General features: G+C 42.0%; 1 protein-coding gene across 2 annotated transcripts in view; it reads right to left on the bottom strand.

Moving 5' to 3' along the window:
* Window positions 1-18,367, bottom strand: part of myo10 (myosin X) — a 58,048-nt gene that overhangs the window by 37,335 nt on the left and 2,346 nt on the right. For both annotated transcript variants that reach the window (XM_054760582.1, XM_054760590.1), the window contains exon 2: window positions 3,050-3,148. In XM_054760582.1, the coding sequence (XP_054616557.1) occupies window positions 3,050-3,148 (99 nt within the window). The remainder of the gene's footprint in view (window positions 1-3,049; window positions 3,149-18,367) is intronic.

Here is an 18,367-nt window from a genome sequence, read left to right as displayed (position 1 = left end):
GCAGACAGAACCACATGACACCAAAACTATAGAAAAAAGTCAGTCGTCTTCCACTTGGCTTCTAGACAGTCTAGACAAGGCTTGTCTAGACTGACAACGATTAAGATTATTAAGATATTTTGTCGGCTTGTCAATTCTGGTCATGTGACGTGGCAGTAAGGTCGTTTTCAGAAAGTTGCAGTTTACTTGTCTACATGACAATGACAAGCCAGCGCTTTCAGATTTTCCCACTTTGGAAGCTGTTTAAAAAAAAAAAAAATACAGTTTTGGTGCAGCCAGAATGCCGTTTCCATGTGGATGAAAGAATGAAACGATAAAATACTTTTCCGTTTTGACCTGAAAACGTTTCTGTGTGGAACGCCCCTAAAGGTGTTAAATTCACACCAGTGGAGGGGGTCAAAGGTTGTCAGTCACAGAGGTAAAATCCTTCAAATGGAACATTCAGGTGTTTGTACCTGAAAATGAAGTTTGATAGTACATGTACATACAGTAAAAGATTAAAGAAAAAAGGACCACAGAAAGGTGGAAAATGACATTAAATTATCAGGAAAAAAATAGAAAGAATTTAGTATGAGCTATCATGTTTCCTGTCCACAGAGGAGACATATGGCAAACCTCTCAGGTAAACCCCCTCCCCCACAGCAGCTGGCAGGCGAGCGCGCTCTTCACCTGCACCTTTATTTTTATATGTCTAACATCCTACAAATTTTCCTTCTCCACGTGTAACATCATGTTAAGGAAGACCATTTAGCAGGGAAAGAACTTCTAGAAAGAGGAAAATTTTTTGGGGTAGTTCTGACTTTGCAGCGGTGCAATCAAAACGTCAGCACTGTGTGGCCGTCGTGCGTCAGTCAAAACATGCCAGCTCACATCATCAACTACTTTTAATGACCATCTCAGATAAGATGCACCGCATGATGACGCATAACTAGAAGTCTAACATTTACACCTGTCGTCATTGAGACGCTGAATTATTCTTGGTAGTTGTTCTGGTTTGAAGGCCCTGCACTCAGCAGGAAGTTAAAACTGCTAAATGTCAGTCTGAAAATGCAAGCTAGGCTACGCATGACGCTTGTCAAAGTCCCAACAACAAAATGCCGGCAAAATGTTGCGCACGCACGCACGCACGCACGCACGCACGCACGCACGCACGCACGCACGCACGCACGCACGCACACACGCACACACGCACACACGCACACACGCACACACGCACACACACACACACACACACAAAATTAAGTCGGGGGGTTTGTAGTTGCTGTGACCCAACAGTTTGGGGTGACTCTCCCTGAAGAAAGACCCCTCTGTCCCAGAAGTCAATCACATCTGCACACACATGCACACACACACACGCACGCACACAGCATCCTCATTGCTCACATTCCAATTTGAATGTGGCTTCAGGGAAAACTCATTCAGTCTAAGTTGATCTTAACGAGGCTGCGTGGTCATTTTAATTAAAGGTTTATCGCGGTCATATCATGACTGACTGCTTGTAAAAACGTCTGTTAATCTCTAAACACATCCACTGTAAACACCACCTTCACCTGTCTGATGGTTACATGACCTGAACAGTCCACAGCTGACTTCTGTAATCAAGAAAATTGCAATCTATCCATATATCAATCTATTAATCTATCTTTGCAGTGATCAAGTAGTAGCATTAGCATTCTCAGCATTAGCTTCCCGTCTGGCTAGATTAATTGTGTGAGCGTAGACGTGCATTCACTTTCTTGATCAGTCTAAGTGAAAACAACAATCCGGGCTACAGAGAAGCACCCCCTCCCCCACATACCTACTGGCTTTGTTTCACACAGATTTACTCCTGTTAGCATCTGTCACTAGGCTTAGCGCGGAGGCCCCCCGGCTTTGTTTTCTCAGTGCAGACAACTGGAGCGATTAGAAACTTAATTAGTTCAAATCTGAGAACAATCTGGCATGCCGAGTCAGCGTTCTGGGTCACCTCAGCCTATAAAGTTTGTTTGCATTGTCAGAATTCCAACTTGTTGACAAAACGACAAGAATAAAAACGTCTACATTCAGGCCGACTGATATATGGGTGGGCCGATTAACCGGGCTGATTATGACGTTACACCTATTAATCAATATCGGTGAACATGTAACCGATATATTAACTTTATATATATTAATTATGTTTTTAATTATTTAGCAGTAGCGCTCAATAAAAAATGCACAAGGTCAGCAATATGCAGGATGCTTTGTTTGGGCACTTGATTTCACGCAACAATATAGTACAGTACAAAAGGGACCAGTTTGTTACGTGCAATACTATACGAAAACAGAGGCAGTGTACAAAAACTGAAGCAAAATTTAGGTGTAAATTTTCGACAAAAACTTTATTATACAAAAACTGAGGTGTACGAAAATCGAGGTTAGACTGTACTTATTGAAGCGTACTTACACAAGTGTTCAATTTGAGACACAGCATGACACTCAATCAAGACGACTGCCATCATGGCTGACTTCAGGCTATTCGGTTGGTAATAACAAAGTTGGAGTAAATGAGACAGGAACTTGACATTTCCAATGCTCATCACCGGACTTTCAACTCCCACATAGCAGAGTGTTTTGTCCCTGTATGACCATATTAGCATGTTAGCCTGGAAAATAAAACCTCAATAGTGTCACAGAGGTGCGACTGCATGACTCAGCAGGATGCTTGAGAAGTGTGTTTTCTAACATGGCGTGACGCTATGATGACCTGACTTGCTGTTTGGGGTCCAACCTTCAAAAGACGCCAGCATGTTGCCAGGACACCTGGGCGAAGCTTGACGCCATAAAATGAAAGGTTTTCACCCCGCATGTTTTTGCGATCTGAGCAACAACTTGTTCCCGACATGCGTCACCTGGTCATCACCTCGTTGTTTTGGCAACATGCAGATCAAGTGGAAAGTGCTGCTCTGTGATTGGCTGAAGTGAAGCGCTCAGGTCAAAACAATGTTTGTAAATGTCCTTTTCAGTCAAAGACAAACTAGCTTTAGCACTGAAAGATGAGCCTGACCCAAAGAGGAAAAAGAGTCCTCACCTGGCCGTAATCTGTGGCAAAGACGACCACGCCGCCCGCACAGGAGGACACGGTGCTGGGAAGGTACTGCTTGTCCTCATGCAGCCAGACACGGTCGCCCTGTGGACAAAGAAGAAGGTCAAACACTAGACTACAAATACACTTTCATGGTCAATGTGTACAATTAATATTTGGATCAGAACCAAAACCTTTATTGTATAAATATGTTAAAAAATGGAACGTCTGCTCAGTGTATGAGGGACCTTAGACCCACGAACCGTCCTTTTAACTGACATGGTCATGATAGAGGATGTTTTTTCGCTTAGTACACACACGCACGCACGCACACACACACACACACGCGCGCACGCACACACACAGTGTCATTAGTCCTCCTGGGAAGAGAAGTGTGTTGTTTGGGAGAAAAGTCAGTCATGTCCTGCCCAAAGGGAGGGGGTGGGGCTTGGTAGCATAAAGAAGAGAACCTCATGCACACAAAGGAAGCGTGGCACTGTCACATGCACACAAAGATGGCGTGTGTGACCACATGCACATTCCTGATGTGCACGAGCGTGAAGAGCTGCAACAAGAGAAGATGGGGGGGGGGGAGGGTGGACTTTCTGAATCTACACACAGACACACACACCCTTATTCTTTGTCTACAGCATGTGCCCCCCCCCAGTCCTCCAGGGGGGGGACTTATTCTCTCTTACACCAGTCCTTGCCCTAAAACTAAAATCTAAAGTCTTAGGCTATATTCACACTGCAAGGTATAATTTTTTGTTAAAATCCGATTTTTTCATGTGGTCGTTCATATTGCCAAAAAAATGTGTCAATGTGAACGCAAAGCATCTGGGAAGTGACGTACATGCGCAAAAGCAAGACATCACACGCAGTTCCGTGTATTTACGGAAGTAAAGATGCAGTGTGTGTGCTCCTCAGCGCGTTTGTGGCAATTTCAAGAATTTTTTGTGCAACCAGAATCAATATTTTCTTAAATGATCCTGCGCAGCAGAAGAAAATAGAAAGAGAGCAAGAGTTTTGGCTATGGCAGTTTGTGGAGAACTTGCTGCGACGTCTGTTCCGAGGAGTGTGTGTCTGTGTGTGTGTGTGTGTGTGTGTGTGTGTGTGTGTGTGTGTGGCAGGAATCGTGAGCCGCTTCACTGACACTTTTTAAAAATAATTTTCGGATGACTCGAAGAAGCTTTTACCTACATTGGTGAGTAGCCTACCTTTGTCCAAGTCTCGGGAAGCACAGCATTACACGTCTTTTGATGATGTATAGGTCAGATATATGCAACCTGACCGTTCATACTGCAGTAGCATCCGCTACATATCGGGTTTATATCCAAATACGAATGAGGCCTTGAAAAAAAATCGGAATTGTGCTGTTCACACTGCCATAAAAAAAATCAGATACAGGTCACACATGATCAAAAAAATAGGAATAGACCTGCAGTGTGAACATAGCCCTCGCCCTAGAACATGTAGTCTGGAAGGTTATTTATGAAAAGTAAATGGCTGCATCTCAAATACACATCATGAACTATACTATCCACACAGTGTACTTAATTCCTGACTGTGTGAATTTTGACAGTTTGTGCTGTCCCAATTCCATTACTGTTGCATTGTACACTTACCGCTTCTCTCCTTTTTGGTAGTGAATTTGACCACTCAAATTAGTCCCTCCCCTTCTGCTATGTAGCAAAGATGGCGACTATTGAGGGTGTTAAGTGTCCATCACTGCACACTCACCATTTTCAACATTTTGAGTGCAACATCCGGGTACTAACAGTGCACTGCATTTGGCCGTACTTCTCAGTGTGAACACACGTATGCTCTGAAAGGGTAATGGTAATGGTTTAATTTTATTTGAACATGCATACAAGTTACAATGGAATACATCACATACTTCAATCCACAGTTCCACATGTCCAAAAGGAGTAGGAAGAAGCAAAGCTTATTTAATCCTACCCCCCATCCATTCCACATCTTATGCAGTACATTTATTCACTTTCTGTATTCCATATGTGATTTTCTACATTTCTACATACATAGAAGAATGATAAGGTAATGTAACAATATGACAATGTACCTTATATATAACAACAATATAGCAATAAACCTTGCATTGACTTAAATGAAAGCGGGTCATGACTTAAAGACAGTGAGAATGTTCTCGCAGGTTTAGCAGACGTTTGCTCTGGTTGTCCCCTGCTTGGTGATGCTCCCTGCAGGAGGTCCGGCGGGAGAGCTCACAGGTGGGGGAGTCGAGAATGAAGAGCAGTTTGGCTTCCTCTTCAGTGGCCACAAACGTTCTCTTGTGTTTTGTGAGCGGCGCCGTGCTAGCCACCAACAAGAAGCGTTTTGTTGTCGTCGTCGTCGTTGTTGTCTGCAGCACTCAGCTGGCAGCACAACGCTTAAGTCTGCTTCTTCGGATGAACTATGACCTCGTCTGCAGCAGCGGTCCAGCTGGAACGTAAACAACAGCTTCTTGGTTCTGCTGCAGATCATCAAGCCTTTTTCTTCTACTTCGCTTTAACGTTCCAAGCAGGGCAACCATCCCCTTTGACACCCAACCTCTTCTGTCATATTGGGTCACATATCATAACATCAATTTTGCAAAATACCAACAATGTTCTTCTTTCTCCAGGACCACTGTTCCATTCCCACACCACTTTTTATTGGCCAGATGAACCCACTCGCCTTATTGGCCCGTTTGATGATTAACTTTTTAACGACCGTGGTTAATGTCCCATTCAACTTAAGACTGCGTGTGCGTGTATGCTTCTCGTTTTGCCAATGTGCAGCCAGAAGCATTTAAAAATAACAGCGCAACCAAATGAGTCTGTTTGACGTCTTAACTTGGCAAAAACAGAAAGGAGCAAGCTTCAGCAGCCAATCAGATGGCATAGTAGTGGACCATGCAACAACAAAGAAGCTAGGGCTGGACGATATATCGATATCTTTAAAATACCAACCATATCGTTGATATCGATGGAACTGGATTTGTGCTGTATCTCCCTCATCCCTGCATGCAGGAGGAGGGAGGATGGGTAGAGCAGAAGCCCGGCGGCTCCAGTCGAAGCTTAGCGACAGCATCTGCAGTGGAATAAGCGGTAGCTTATGTGGAGGTACTCTGAATTCAGAGCATATAATATTCTTCACCACCTTAAAATTTGGCACAAACTCCAATACGAGGAATGTGTGAAGCTATGTATTTCAAAAAGAGAATGGCCTACTTTATTTTAGAGGCTATTTTTAGATAAAACATTTTTATGTGCATCTTGCATGACGCTTTAAAATTTCAAAAAACATCCTCATGTTAAGTATTTATTTTAATAAAACAACTTTACACGCATATTTGGCTTTGATTTTGTTTAAAAGTATCAGGATCGTATATCCATATTCAACATAAATATATCTCACACACACGCGCACGCATGCACGCACACACACACACACACACACACACACACACACACTACAAGTGGCCACATGTTCAACACATCAGCATTTAGGGTGGGGTGTGGGGTGCACTGCGGAGTCAGATGTGTTTCACACCAACTCCCATAACCACAATATGTAGGTTGTAGGTTATGTTATGCATCTGTGATTGGCACTATATACCCCCACCCCCATGTGCAAAAAACACAAAGATTCTTCCAGAACTTTCTGCTGAATTTTCGACAAGCTTCTTTTTCTGCTGCTGCTACGCCTTCTTTCACCATGACCACTTTAACACAAGCTTTGTGGTCCTTTTATATTTAGACTGTACACTCATCTCACAGATGATGTGTGTGTGTGTATGAGTGTGTGTGTTTGCGTGTGTGTGTGTGTGTGTGTGTGGCTTTTCAGTTCAAACAGGGTCATTTTTCCAGTCAAAGGAAAGTGCTGACGTGCTCAAAAAGCTAACATGCTAACACATACTGTACTGGTGGGCTGTATCTCAATTGGTGCACTTGCGTACTTACACTTTTGAGTGCATAAGTGTGTTCACAGAAGTATGGCAGCATGCAGTGCACTACCTGGATGTTGCATGCACAACACTCAAAATAGTGAGTATGCAGTGATGGACGCTTACCATGCTCAATATAGTTCTTTGGACATGGAAAATCACTTCTCCTCTCCGGACTCACTACAGTTTGGGCTCTGGAACCAAACTCCTCGAGAGGGATTGGACCTTATTCTACTGTGGAGTTGCCACAGGGTACAGGCGGCGAGCAGGTGTGGCCCTCAACCCCGGTGAACGAGAGGGTCAGTTCCCCATTTGGTCCTTGTACAACCGCAGCAGGAGCTTGGTTCACATTGCCAGCAGTAAGTCCAGCCTGTTTCCGGTGAACGTTGGCCTCCACCAAGGCTTCCCTTTGTCCCCGATTCTGTTAGTAATTTTTATCGACAGAATTTCTAGGCGGAGCCAAGGTGTCAAGGGGGCCCAGTTTGGGGGCCTTGGGATCTCGTCTATGCTATTCGCAAACTATGTGGTCCTGATGGCCTCATCAGGCAGTGACCTTCAGCGTTTACTTGGGCAGTTTGCAAAAGAGTGTGAGGCTTCTGGGATGAGACTCAGCACCTCCAATTCAGAAAAGGGTGGATTGCATTCCATTTCAGTTATGTGTCAAATATTGACTGTATTACTGTAGTTAGCTGGCATTAGCATGCGCAGCTAATGTTAGCTCCTAACGGCATGCCATGTTGGATAAGGTCCGGCTGTACTCATGAGATTGTTCCATTCGCACATGTATATTAGCATTTGTGTAGTGATGTTCGGCGACTGTGAAAGTTGTTTTATTGATTGTCAAAGGTGCTATTATTACAAATGTGTATTTCCAAATGTGCTATGATTGCGAAATGTATTGAAGAAGCAGTTTAATACAGTGGTGTGAAAAAGTATTTGCCCCCTTGTGATTTCATAATCTTTTGCATGTTTGTCATACTTAAATGTTTCAGATCATCAAACTAAATTAACTAGTCAATGACAACGTAACTGAACACAAAATGCAGTTTTTACATGAAACTTTTTATTATTAAGGGAGAAAAAAAATCCAAACCTACATGGTACTGTGTGAAAAAGTGATTGACCCCCCCCCCCCTTTTAAAAATAACTAATTAATTGAGATCTCTCAGTCTGGAAAAGGTAATAAAAGCCATTTCTAAAGCCTTGAGATTCCAGCGAACCACAGTAAGAGCCATTATCCACTAATGGTGAAAACATGGAACAGTAATGAACCTCCCCAGGAGTGGCCTGCCAACCAAAATTACCTTGGGCCTTTCTGTGTGGAGTTTGCATGTTCTCCCCGTGTGCGCGTGGGTTTTCTCCGGGTACTCCGGCTTCCTCCCACATTCCAAAAACATGCATGTTAGGTTAATTGGTGACACTAAATTGTCCATAGGTATGAATGTGAGTGTGAATGGTTGTTTGTCTATATGTGCCCTGCCATTGGCTGGCGACCAGTCCAGGGTGTACCCCGCTTGTCGCCCGAAGTCAGCTGGGATAGGCTCCAGCATGCCCCCGCAACCCTAATGAGGAGAAGGGGTATAGAAAATGGATGGATTCATTCAAGAAGTCACAAAAGACCTCCCAACAACATCCAAGGAACTGCAGACCTTAGTTGCCTCAGTTAGTTGCGTTACATCCAAAACACACCAGCAAGTCCACCTTTAAATGGCTGAAGAAAAACAAGATGAAGACTTTGGAGTGGCCTAGTCAAAACTGACCCGAATCCTATTGAGATGCTGTGGCATGACCTTAAAAAGGCGGTTCATGCTCGAAAATCCTCCAATGTGGCTGAGTTACAACAATTCTGCAAAGACGAGTGGGCCAAAATTCCTTGAGTGGGCCTTGAGGAACTGTCATCTTCATGTGTGTAACACAATGTTGATATCTCCACTTTCTGGGTAATTTGCTACGTCTAATTTCACTTCACGTTTCTCTTTCCTTTTTTTTGACGCACTGAGATCAGACGAGGCCACCTCACACTTGGGACACATAATGAAGGGCAAAATGTTTGATGTCAGTTTAGCGACACAACTATGTATTCTTCCCCCACGCGGACGTAATTAGTTCTCTTCTTTATGGGAGTGCGTTCGTAACCACAAAACATTGTAAAATGAGGACCACCTGTACACCGACAGTAATAGATTTGGGAGAGTACTACAGTGTCAAAACTCACTCACTACAAGTACGTACACAGTGTACACAGTATACTTATTGATGTGTACTGACGGAAGTATTCCATCTGAGACACAGCCGAGATGTTTAGCTCAGCAGATGGTTTAGCTCAGCCTTCATGCAAACGTTGTGCTAATTAGCCGTTAGCCACAAACCACAGTGAAAATGACAGAGTGGAAAAAGTATTTTGTAGTCAGTTGGCAAAATGTTGCAACTTGTTAGGAAAGGTTTAGATGTTCTTTTCTGTTTCATAAAGAAATATTAGAGAAGTTGTATTTGTACTTGTTACAGCAGCAAGCAAGATACGCAAGTAAAGAGTACAGTGTAAAGAATACATAGTGACTACAACATGGTTCAGGTGGTGCAGGTGTTGTAGAGCCTGACAGCGGTCGGTATGAAGGACCTGCGGAACCTCTCCTTCTTACACCGTGGGTGTAACAGTCTGCTGCTGAAGGAGCTGCTAAGGGAAACCACAGTGTCATGTAGCGGGTGAGAGGTGTTGTCCATGATGGATGTCAGCTTAGCCAACATCCTTCTCGCCACGGAGTCCAGAGGACCGTCCAGTACCGAGCTCGCTCTCCTGATCAGTCTATTGATTGTTGTCTTAATATTTTGTTTAAATGAATTAACAATTACTGTATAAAATCAATTGTGTCAGTGGTGTCCAAATTGCATCCCGTAGGTCATGTTTTCATTTGCTCCTTGGCACTTTTTAAGAATATAATTCAATTATAATAAAAGAAAAGGTTTTTAAATGTGACAAAGACAGCAAAAGGGCGCAATATAAGAAGCAAAAGTTAAAATGTTGACACTAATATAAGTTGACATATTTACTTCACTACAGTATATACAACTTCTTTGCTTTTTGGAATGCTTTTAACCTTTTTTGCGTCAGTTTGCCACCCTCGTTGGAAAAAGTCTAGACACCCCTGAACTACGATCTTCCACATGTCCTCTTATAATTTGTATTAACTAGCTTCCTGCCTGATTAATAATTAGCCAGCATGTACGTTAACAACGCTAAACACCTGCTTTGCGTCAATTATTCACAAAGCACGGGTCAAAGGTGAGGTGATCAACAGAAGGTGGGCTCTGATGGCAGGTGATCATGTTTAAGGCCCTATCCACACTGAACGTTCCTGGGAGGTTTTTTTTTTGGCGGGTTGAAAAAAATTCACATCCAAACTGTGCCGGATTAATAAATAGTTCTAGACGGGAACGGGTCATTGGATGAAAACTATGTAATACACAAATAAAGATGACAGCCACGGCTGGAAAAGGTACCCAGATAGCAATCTCACTTAGCAACAGTCAATATACATTTTCAAACACACACACAATACTTCCGGCCTTCAAAATAAGACCGGCTTTCAAAATAAGTGGTAATGAAATAAGGGCGTTTGAAAAAAATAGCTTACATTAACAAAACGTCTGCAACTTTGTCTTCTTTAACCATAAGCATGGATACGATCGATCGTTTGTTGAGGATTCTGTAGCAATGAAAAGTTTGAAAAATACTGGGCAAAATTGTCCAATGATGCATTGCATCAATAAATGCAAGGATTTTTGCATTCATTTTATTCACTGACACAAGTAAACACACAATCTATGGTGATAAAATAAGTGTAAAAAAACCAAAACATTTAAATTAAAATGGACAAAACTGAACTTAGGAAAAAATAAAATGGAATTTGGGGAAAAATAAAACTGATTGAAGAGGCCTAATTGAAGAGGCAAGAGGAAGCGACAAGGCAACGAAAGAGAAGGACAAAATGTAAAAAAAAAAACCAGACAGACAATATGGCTAAACAGTCATTTGAACACGGTGACACGTATCCGTTGTAACGCGGCACTTACATACCACAACAGCACATCTTATATGTTGCATCATCTACTCCCAAATTGAGCGGAAGATGTAAAATTATCGTAGCACAAATCAGTCAGATGAAGGTTAATGTACCTTAATAACATTACGTTAGCCGTGTGGAGGGCTAGCTTTCTCTTAGTTATGACTACTGTCGAATGTGTGGCAGTTTATTACAATGGTAAGGTTTCATACAGGGTTTATTTCATCTGCAAAAACACAACGCTGTGAGTTAAGATGATGGAAAATAAAAACATTTTATCTCACTAATCAGTAGCTGTTCATTTCTAGCAGACAATGCTGTGTAATGGAACAAATAAGTGCTTGTCTCACTCACTTAGTTGACAGTAATGTGTTCCACTACAGAAGGTGTCTTCATTTTACTTTGAACACTGCAAAAACTCATTATCTTATAAAGAATATTTGTCTTATTTCTAGTCAGCCTGTCTAAGTTTAGTATTTATAAATGCACAGCCATCAATATAATGTAATATGTTTAGTCTTAGTAATGTCTTAGTAAAGTAATTTTTAGTAAATAGTAAATAGTTACAGTCTGGGATGGATAAATTCATCTACAAAAGCACCATCATGGAGTCCATCAGAACCAAGAAATATGACAATTTTAAAAATAAAAGGTTGATTATTGCAAAAAATAAAATCAATTGGTCGTTCATCATTTAGTGAAATGTTTTATTTTCTCTTATATATTTATAATTGCTCTTTAATGTTTTTTCTGGTTACTTGATTAATTGAAAACATTTTCAGTAGAATACTCGATTACTAAAATATTTGATAACTTCAGCCCTACACTAAACTATAGAAGAAGAAAGAAAGAACAAACGCACGCGCATAAATCTGTCGCTTCCCAAGGCTCGTCTAGACTTACGACAAAGTGGGATTACTTCTGCGACTCATTTTGCAGACTAAATAAAATATCAGGAGAATGTCGACTGGGGTGAGTCATGCCAGTCCAAATAATCAGATATTTTGTTGGCTTGTCAAAACTCACTTCTGGTCACATGAGTAGCAAAATTGCTTGTCTACACGTAAACGACAAGCCGGCGTTTTCAGATTTTCCCACTCTGTAAGCCGTTTTAAAAAAATGTTTCAAGGCACCCAGAACGCTTTTTCTGTGGGAATGAAAGGCTGAAACGATAAAATATTTTGACTTTTTGACCTGGAAACGCTTCTGTGTGGCTAGCCCCTCAAACTCAAGGCTTTGCTGGAGCCTTGCAGGCAAGTGAAGGGCAACACTTTCCCAAGCCAGCGTGCCACCCAGCTGCCTTGTAATTCAAGGGCGTGAGTGTGTGCACAGCAGTTGCAGACAGGGTGGGGCCACGTAAGCTGGCAGCTGCCCCCCCGAACAGGAAGTGCAACATTTAAACTTGACAGGATGTCCAGTTGACCTGCGTCATTTAGCCCACACGCTCCCATGTGCTATCATCTTTTTAATACGTTACGATTAATGAAGGATTGAGTCGCCGTGTCAGCACTCCAGCTGGGAAAACATTCACTCAATCAACAACAAAGATGAAGACATTAATTTTTTGTGCAAGTTGATGGACACTTGATGACCAAAAGACTTCCGGATGAGTCTACTTGTTATGTTTGTTGATCTGTGAAAAACGATCTACAAACTTTATAACTTTATAAACTTTAAATTGGTTCTATTTGTGAACAATATCACTATGTTTGCTAACTGTGCTGCTGCTACAGAAGCCAGCATGCTACAGATGCTAATGTGTTTATAATTACACTCTCTCTCCTTGTCATTCAACCTGTGAGCGTGAAGCGAGCCGGTGTACTTGTGTACGTACGCTCATGGTACCTCCGGTCGGGTTTTGGGTACTGGGCTCCTGGCTGGAGCTTGCCTGGAGAGGGGCAAGGCCGTGTTCAGTGGTCAAAATGCGTGCCTGTTGGTCATTCTCCGTCAGTGGAGGGCACTGATGGAGTAATACATTTTTTTTCGATCGACCGGCAAAGTCCCAAAGATCAACTAGTAGTTCGCGATCGACAGGTTGGTGGCTTCTACTCCAGATCATGTGGTTTCAAACCATCAATTCATGCTAGCACAAAGCCTGTCACCACTACATCAAACAATGATGTGATAATCTTCTCACTAGAAAACAACTCCAGGCTCGCACCAATGGTGAGTCTGTATTCATTTTGTGCATTAATTTGATGTTGTTGTAAGATGCTTTTCTTAGACCCTTATTTTGTTCAGCGCAGTCAGACAGGATGAATCACGCAGTGCTTTCATTGTCAAGGCCGGATGTATGTTGTTGGTCTTTGAGCTCTTGACGGCTGTCTTGGCTGTCATGCTTCATGTTAAACTTTCACAATGTGTGTGGTTATCTTTAGAAGACCCTCTGGTAGATTGTGCTCGTCTTAGTTTTATACACAACATATAATAAATAAACTGCATTACAGTCGTACCTTGCCACACTGCGGTTCAAATTTCACAGCTTCACTCTATCACAGTTTTTCAAAAATATATTAATTAAATTAAGAATTAAGTTTTGTGGTTGAATACGGCCTATTAGTAAAAAAAAAGAAAAAAGCATGCACATTTAAGCTAATGTTATGCAAATTTTGCCTAATTTAAGCCTTTTCAAGCATAAAAATGGCAAAAAAAAGGCACAAACAAGACGCATTCAAATTATGAATGTAGTATTTTACTGGTCACTAGGTGTCCGAAATGTTAGACTTGATCGCCGCAACAACAGGCTTTTATTACAGGTTTGAATGATCTCACAGCAGGCACAATAATAACATAATCCTAATAATAATAATCCTAATAATAACATGGGCTACTTTTACGGCCGTAATTCACGCCAAGCTAAAACTCAACTCTGAACTCCTGATGTCACATCCTGTCCTCCACACGTCTGGAACGCAATAATTGTAACACACACAAGCAGTCTTATTTATGTCTTAAATGGCTTATTATCTCTCCTTATGTCTACTATATTGGGTAATACGAGTGTAAAGGTGACTATTGGGGTGTTATTTCGTGTCTAGAGGGCTCTGATAATGTTAAAAACCTTATACAGAAGGCCTTAAATAGGTTTTCTATGCTCTAACTAATATTCCATTTAAAGAAGAAATCATACTTTGCGGAAGTTCACTTATCACAGTTGGTCTGGAAACAATTAATGGCGATAAATGAGAGATTATCCTGGTCCGCCAGATGTTTGTTGGACCACAAACTGGAGCGTGGACTCCAAAAAGTTGGGGTCCACTGCGCTACAACGTAGAAGCTAAATTCTTACAAAAGTTAATCTGCTTCAAAGCGCTACTTATGCTGGCATTGTCTAGAATGTAGATAATGTTTCAAAAGCTAATTGGCTTCAAAATGCTATCTATGCTAGCTTTCTCTGGAGATGTTGTCTCCATTTTCTTTGATTTTTAAAAAATGTCCTTTGGCTCGTTGATGAAGGTTAAACGAGAGTGTAAGACAAGACCATTTTTCCTAAATTTTCCCCAACTTTTTTTTGTGGGGGAAGCCCCCGTGTGGAAGTCAGACAAAACTTCAAAAAAAGTCCACAGTGAAAAGTGAAGTTCAAAAGAACTTTTCAAAAGCTTTGAAGTTAAATGGACTTTTCCTGCCTGTCGGCCAACTTCCTGTATTATTTTTAACCAGGCAGCGGCCATGTTGGATAGCTGTCAGGTGACTTGTGGTAAGTGCTACATGAGCATTGTTTGCATCATGAAGTGCCGAGTGTGCGTTTGCCTAGTGCAGCAGGTCATAAAAGTGTAGCGACAGCATGATAAAAACAATAAAAAAAGCTTCGGTCTTTGTGTCTTTTCGTCTTCTCTGATGTGACTGACATTCGCTGGGCAACTTCCTTGTTTTGTCCTCCTTTCACGTAAACATGCAACATCCACACAAAGCAAGGCAAAAATACATTTTGCCGGCCATTCTCACAATGGAATGTTGTGTAGAGGAGGAGGTGAGGAGGGAATGGAGGGGGTCTCTGTGTCTTGAAAAGGGACAAGCAGCCTTTCCAACATTTACACTGAGCACTCCACGTCTACTTTGCACCTCTTTTTATAAAGATGATTAAGAGACAGTACAAGCATAGTTTGTTGATTAGCGCCGCCGCTGGTGGCAGGAGATATGACGCCCACCATTGTGTCCTCACGGTAAAACATTTGATCAATTGTCTTCTTCTACTCAGGCGTCCTCAAAAATGACCTGACTGTGACCCAAGTGGTTAACTAATGAGCTCCTTAACGAGCAAAGCCAGAAACTGACCTACTTTCTCTGCCTGTGTGTGTGTGTGTGTGTGTGTGTGTGTGTGTGTGTGTGTGTGTGTGTGTGTGTGTGTGTTTTGGCAGCCAGCTGCTGCCATGTGTTGTCCAGCTGTGGTGTACTTTTGCAAGAAGAAACGCTAAAACAGAAACTGTCAAGAACACAAACGCATAGACACTTCTGTCTTCCAACAATCATCAAAATGTCCACAACTTCTTTTTCGGAAAAGAAATGTTCTTCTTTGGCTCCACAATGTTTCACTGAGCTCCTTCTAACTAGCTAACAAACATAAGCCCTTCGTTTGCTTCATTGACCTACATTTGATTGCCTTTAGCACATTTAATAAATTTGAGCCACTGCAAAATAAGCTTTTGTTGTTGTTTTTTAAGATTTGGCGGTACCTGTTCGTCCTTGCTCATAATCAAGTCATGTCATTGGCATCTAAGTCTTCCTCTTTACACACCACATAAAAAACACATTCACTGGCTGTCATGTTCATTTTTTTACAAGCCTGAAAAAGCTACCACAGCTGACTTGGTTGCATTACAACGCCTCTATTCATCAAGAGAGTGAGATATTAGATGTACTGTGCTGTGGCACAAAACGAAAACATCATGTTTTGTTGTTCAATAAGGTTTAAACACATTTCTTATGACACAACCCTGTCCACACACAAACACTGAGTGTGACTTTTGGAAAGTTTCAACTCTGGCTGAAGTTTTCCAAAAGCTCAGTGTATTACTTAAAGCTTAAGTTTTAAGTAAGCATGGGTAAGAGACCACTCCTGCGTCATGACCACATATGCAAATTAGACAATGATGTCATCGGAAACCCAATGCCACAGATAGTGTTTCCCACAGGAGTGCAATTTAACACCTTTAATTTTTCTGTATGCGACCCTCGCTGGAAAAAGTTTGGACACCCCTGACGTAGAGGATGTAAAGGCTGTCATCATCAGCACTGATATTCATAGTGATATTCAAGTTAATGAGTCAAGCTAATTACGGTTCAAGTGCAGCTAAGACAATGCTGTCATTGGATAAATATCAAGAGCACACAGTGGATCAGAATCACTACCACGTGATGTCTACGTAGCTAACACAGATGCTGACAGGCTAAGCTAATGTAGCCAGAAGACATCCATCAGATCTTTGCAGTAGTACAACTTTGTTCTTCCAGAGGCGATAGTAAGTCACTGGAAGTTTGAACTTAAAACTTTTAGTTGATGGACAACTTGACTAATGGTTTCTTGCTCCGTAAAAAACTTTTAATGGAGCATCAGAATCAACATGAATACTTGATATGATAAAAGGTCACCCCAATGAAGTCTTAATGGAGGCTGCCAATGAGAAAAATCAATAGTGTCCTCATGAGTCAGCAGCTTGGTGTACACTCACAAGGCAGCTGGATGGCTAACAAGCTAATTGGTGCTAATGGGTATTTGTTGTGGTTACTTTAGGATTGTTGTTTTGTGGCTTTCAGGGAGTGGTGTCCATCACATAGATGCTCAGATGTCTGCAAACAGGCCTTAGGTTGTGTGTGTAGACTTTGTGTGTGTGTGTGTGTGTGTGTGTGTGTTTACATTGTGTGTTTGCCATTTACTTATTAGGATATTTGTTGATAGGTCAGAAGTCAATCAGATGTCAAAGACGAACTTCAGATGAAGATGAATGTCAAGTTCCAACATAAAAGTTATTGGGAGCAGCCTGCAGCTGGAGGAAGAAATGAAAACAAAAGTTGGAGACGACAGTAGCGGCATGCTGACTGATTCCCCGACAGGCCGCTGGAAGACACGCAGCTGGCCAAGGGCTGTGAAAGTCGTTTGGAGCAGTCCTGGCCCGCTGCCAGCCTTACGGTTTCCTTCAGCGAGTGTTACTTGAATGAGCCGGACCTAGCAGCTCCCATTAGACGATCAACTTATTAAAGCAAGAAGCAAAACGAGGGAAGAAACAGGAAGTTGTAGTCTGATGGTCAACTGGAGGGGACCAGTGGGGAATTGTAAAAATTCACAGTTGTTCTCTGTCGTTCTGCAAGCTCTTTAAATTCCTCTCAGGCTGCTAGCAGGTGTCAGCTTACACACGCTAGCTAACTAGCCTGCACAGCAGTGAAGCCCCGCCCACAGTCAAAAGTCACGTCTTAGTTTGGTGATGATGGCACATCACCACAAAAGAAGACTTGAGGAAAGTACGGCATGTCGTCCTACTGAACTCAGACTGACATTAACATGAAACCATGGGTGGAAGTGTCTCTAGTCCAAAATCTGGTCCAGTTTCAAAAGAAGTCCCAAATCTTTCATCTACTTCTGAAACTTACATCACTTGGGCCATGTTTTCTATGCTGCAGAATAAGCTTGTTTTTGACACGCTGTGACATGTGTACAAACGCGCACACACGCACACCTGAGGAACGCCTGCACACTGATTGGCTCTCAGGTGACGCCTTACTTTAAATGTTCAAATGTAAACATAACCTGCAAACATCCAAGGGCTCGACTGTCAATGCGCTCACACACACAAAAGACTCTATCTAAGCAGGCTGGCTGTGGTGTTTAATTGAAGAAGAAGAAATGACTTCTGAATGAAAAAGTTGCATTTTCCCACAGAACTGCAATCTATTTGTGACAGTAGTGAGCTGGGGGGAGTGACATAATTAAGTCATTGTATAATTTGCATAATTGGCCATGATGTATTTGCATGTAATTGGAATGTACTCTGTAGAAGACAGGAATAAAGTTGCGTCAGACAAAAAGTGAGCAAAACACATGAAAAGCACAACAAATATGTTCTTTAACTTGAACACACACGCTGATGCCTTCGCCATGTAAACCAGTTCAATGCCAGGAGACATCTCACCCTTTTGAGAGCCTCTCCTTTTTAGCAACCAAGTCTGTTCACTAGACTTGTTGCTAGTCATTTTTTGAAAGAGTATCTAAAGGGTTCTGAATTCTCTTTTGCAATGTCGCTAAGTTGGTAACACTGATCCCTCCTGCTACAGCTTCTTATTGTCTGGTGGACAAAGTGTATATGAGGTGTGAAACAAGCGTAGTTA

The sequence above is a fragment of the Dunckerocampus dactyliophorus genome, chromosome 2, assembly GCF_027744805.1.
Source record: "Dunckerocampus dactyliophorus isolate RoL2022-P2 chromosome 2, RoL_Ddac_1.1, whole genome shotgun sequence".
In the NCBI taxonomy this organism is placed as follows: Eukaryota; Metazoa; Chordata; class Actinopteri; order Syngnathiformes; family Syngnathidae; genus Dunckerocampus; species Dunckerocampus dactyliophorus.
This window is presented reverse-complemented; position numbering and strand designations above follow the sequence as displayed.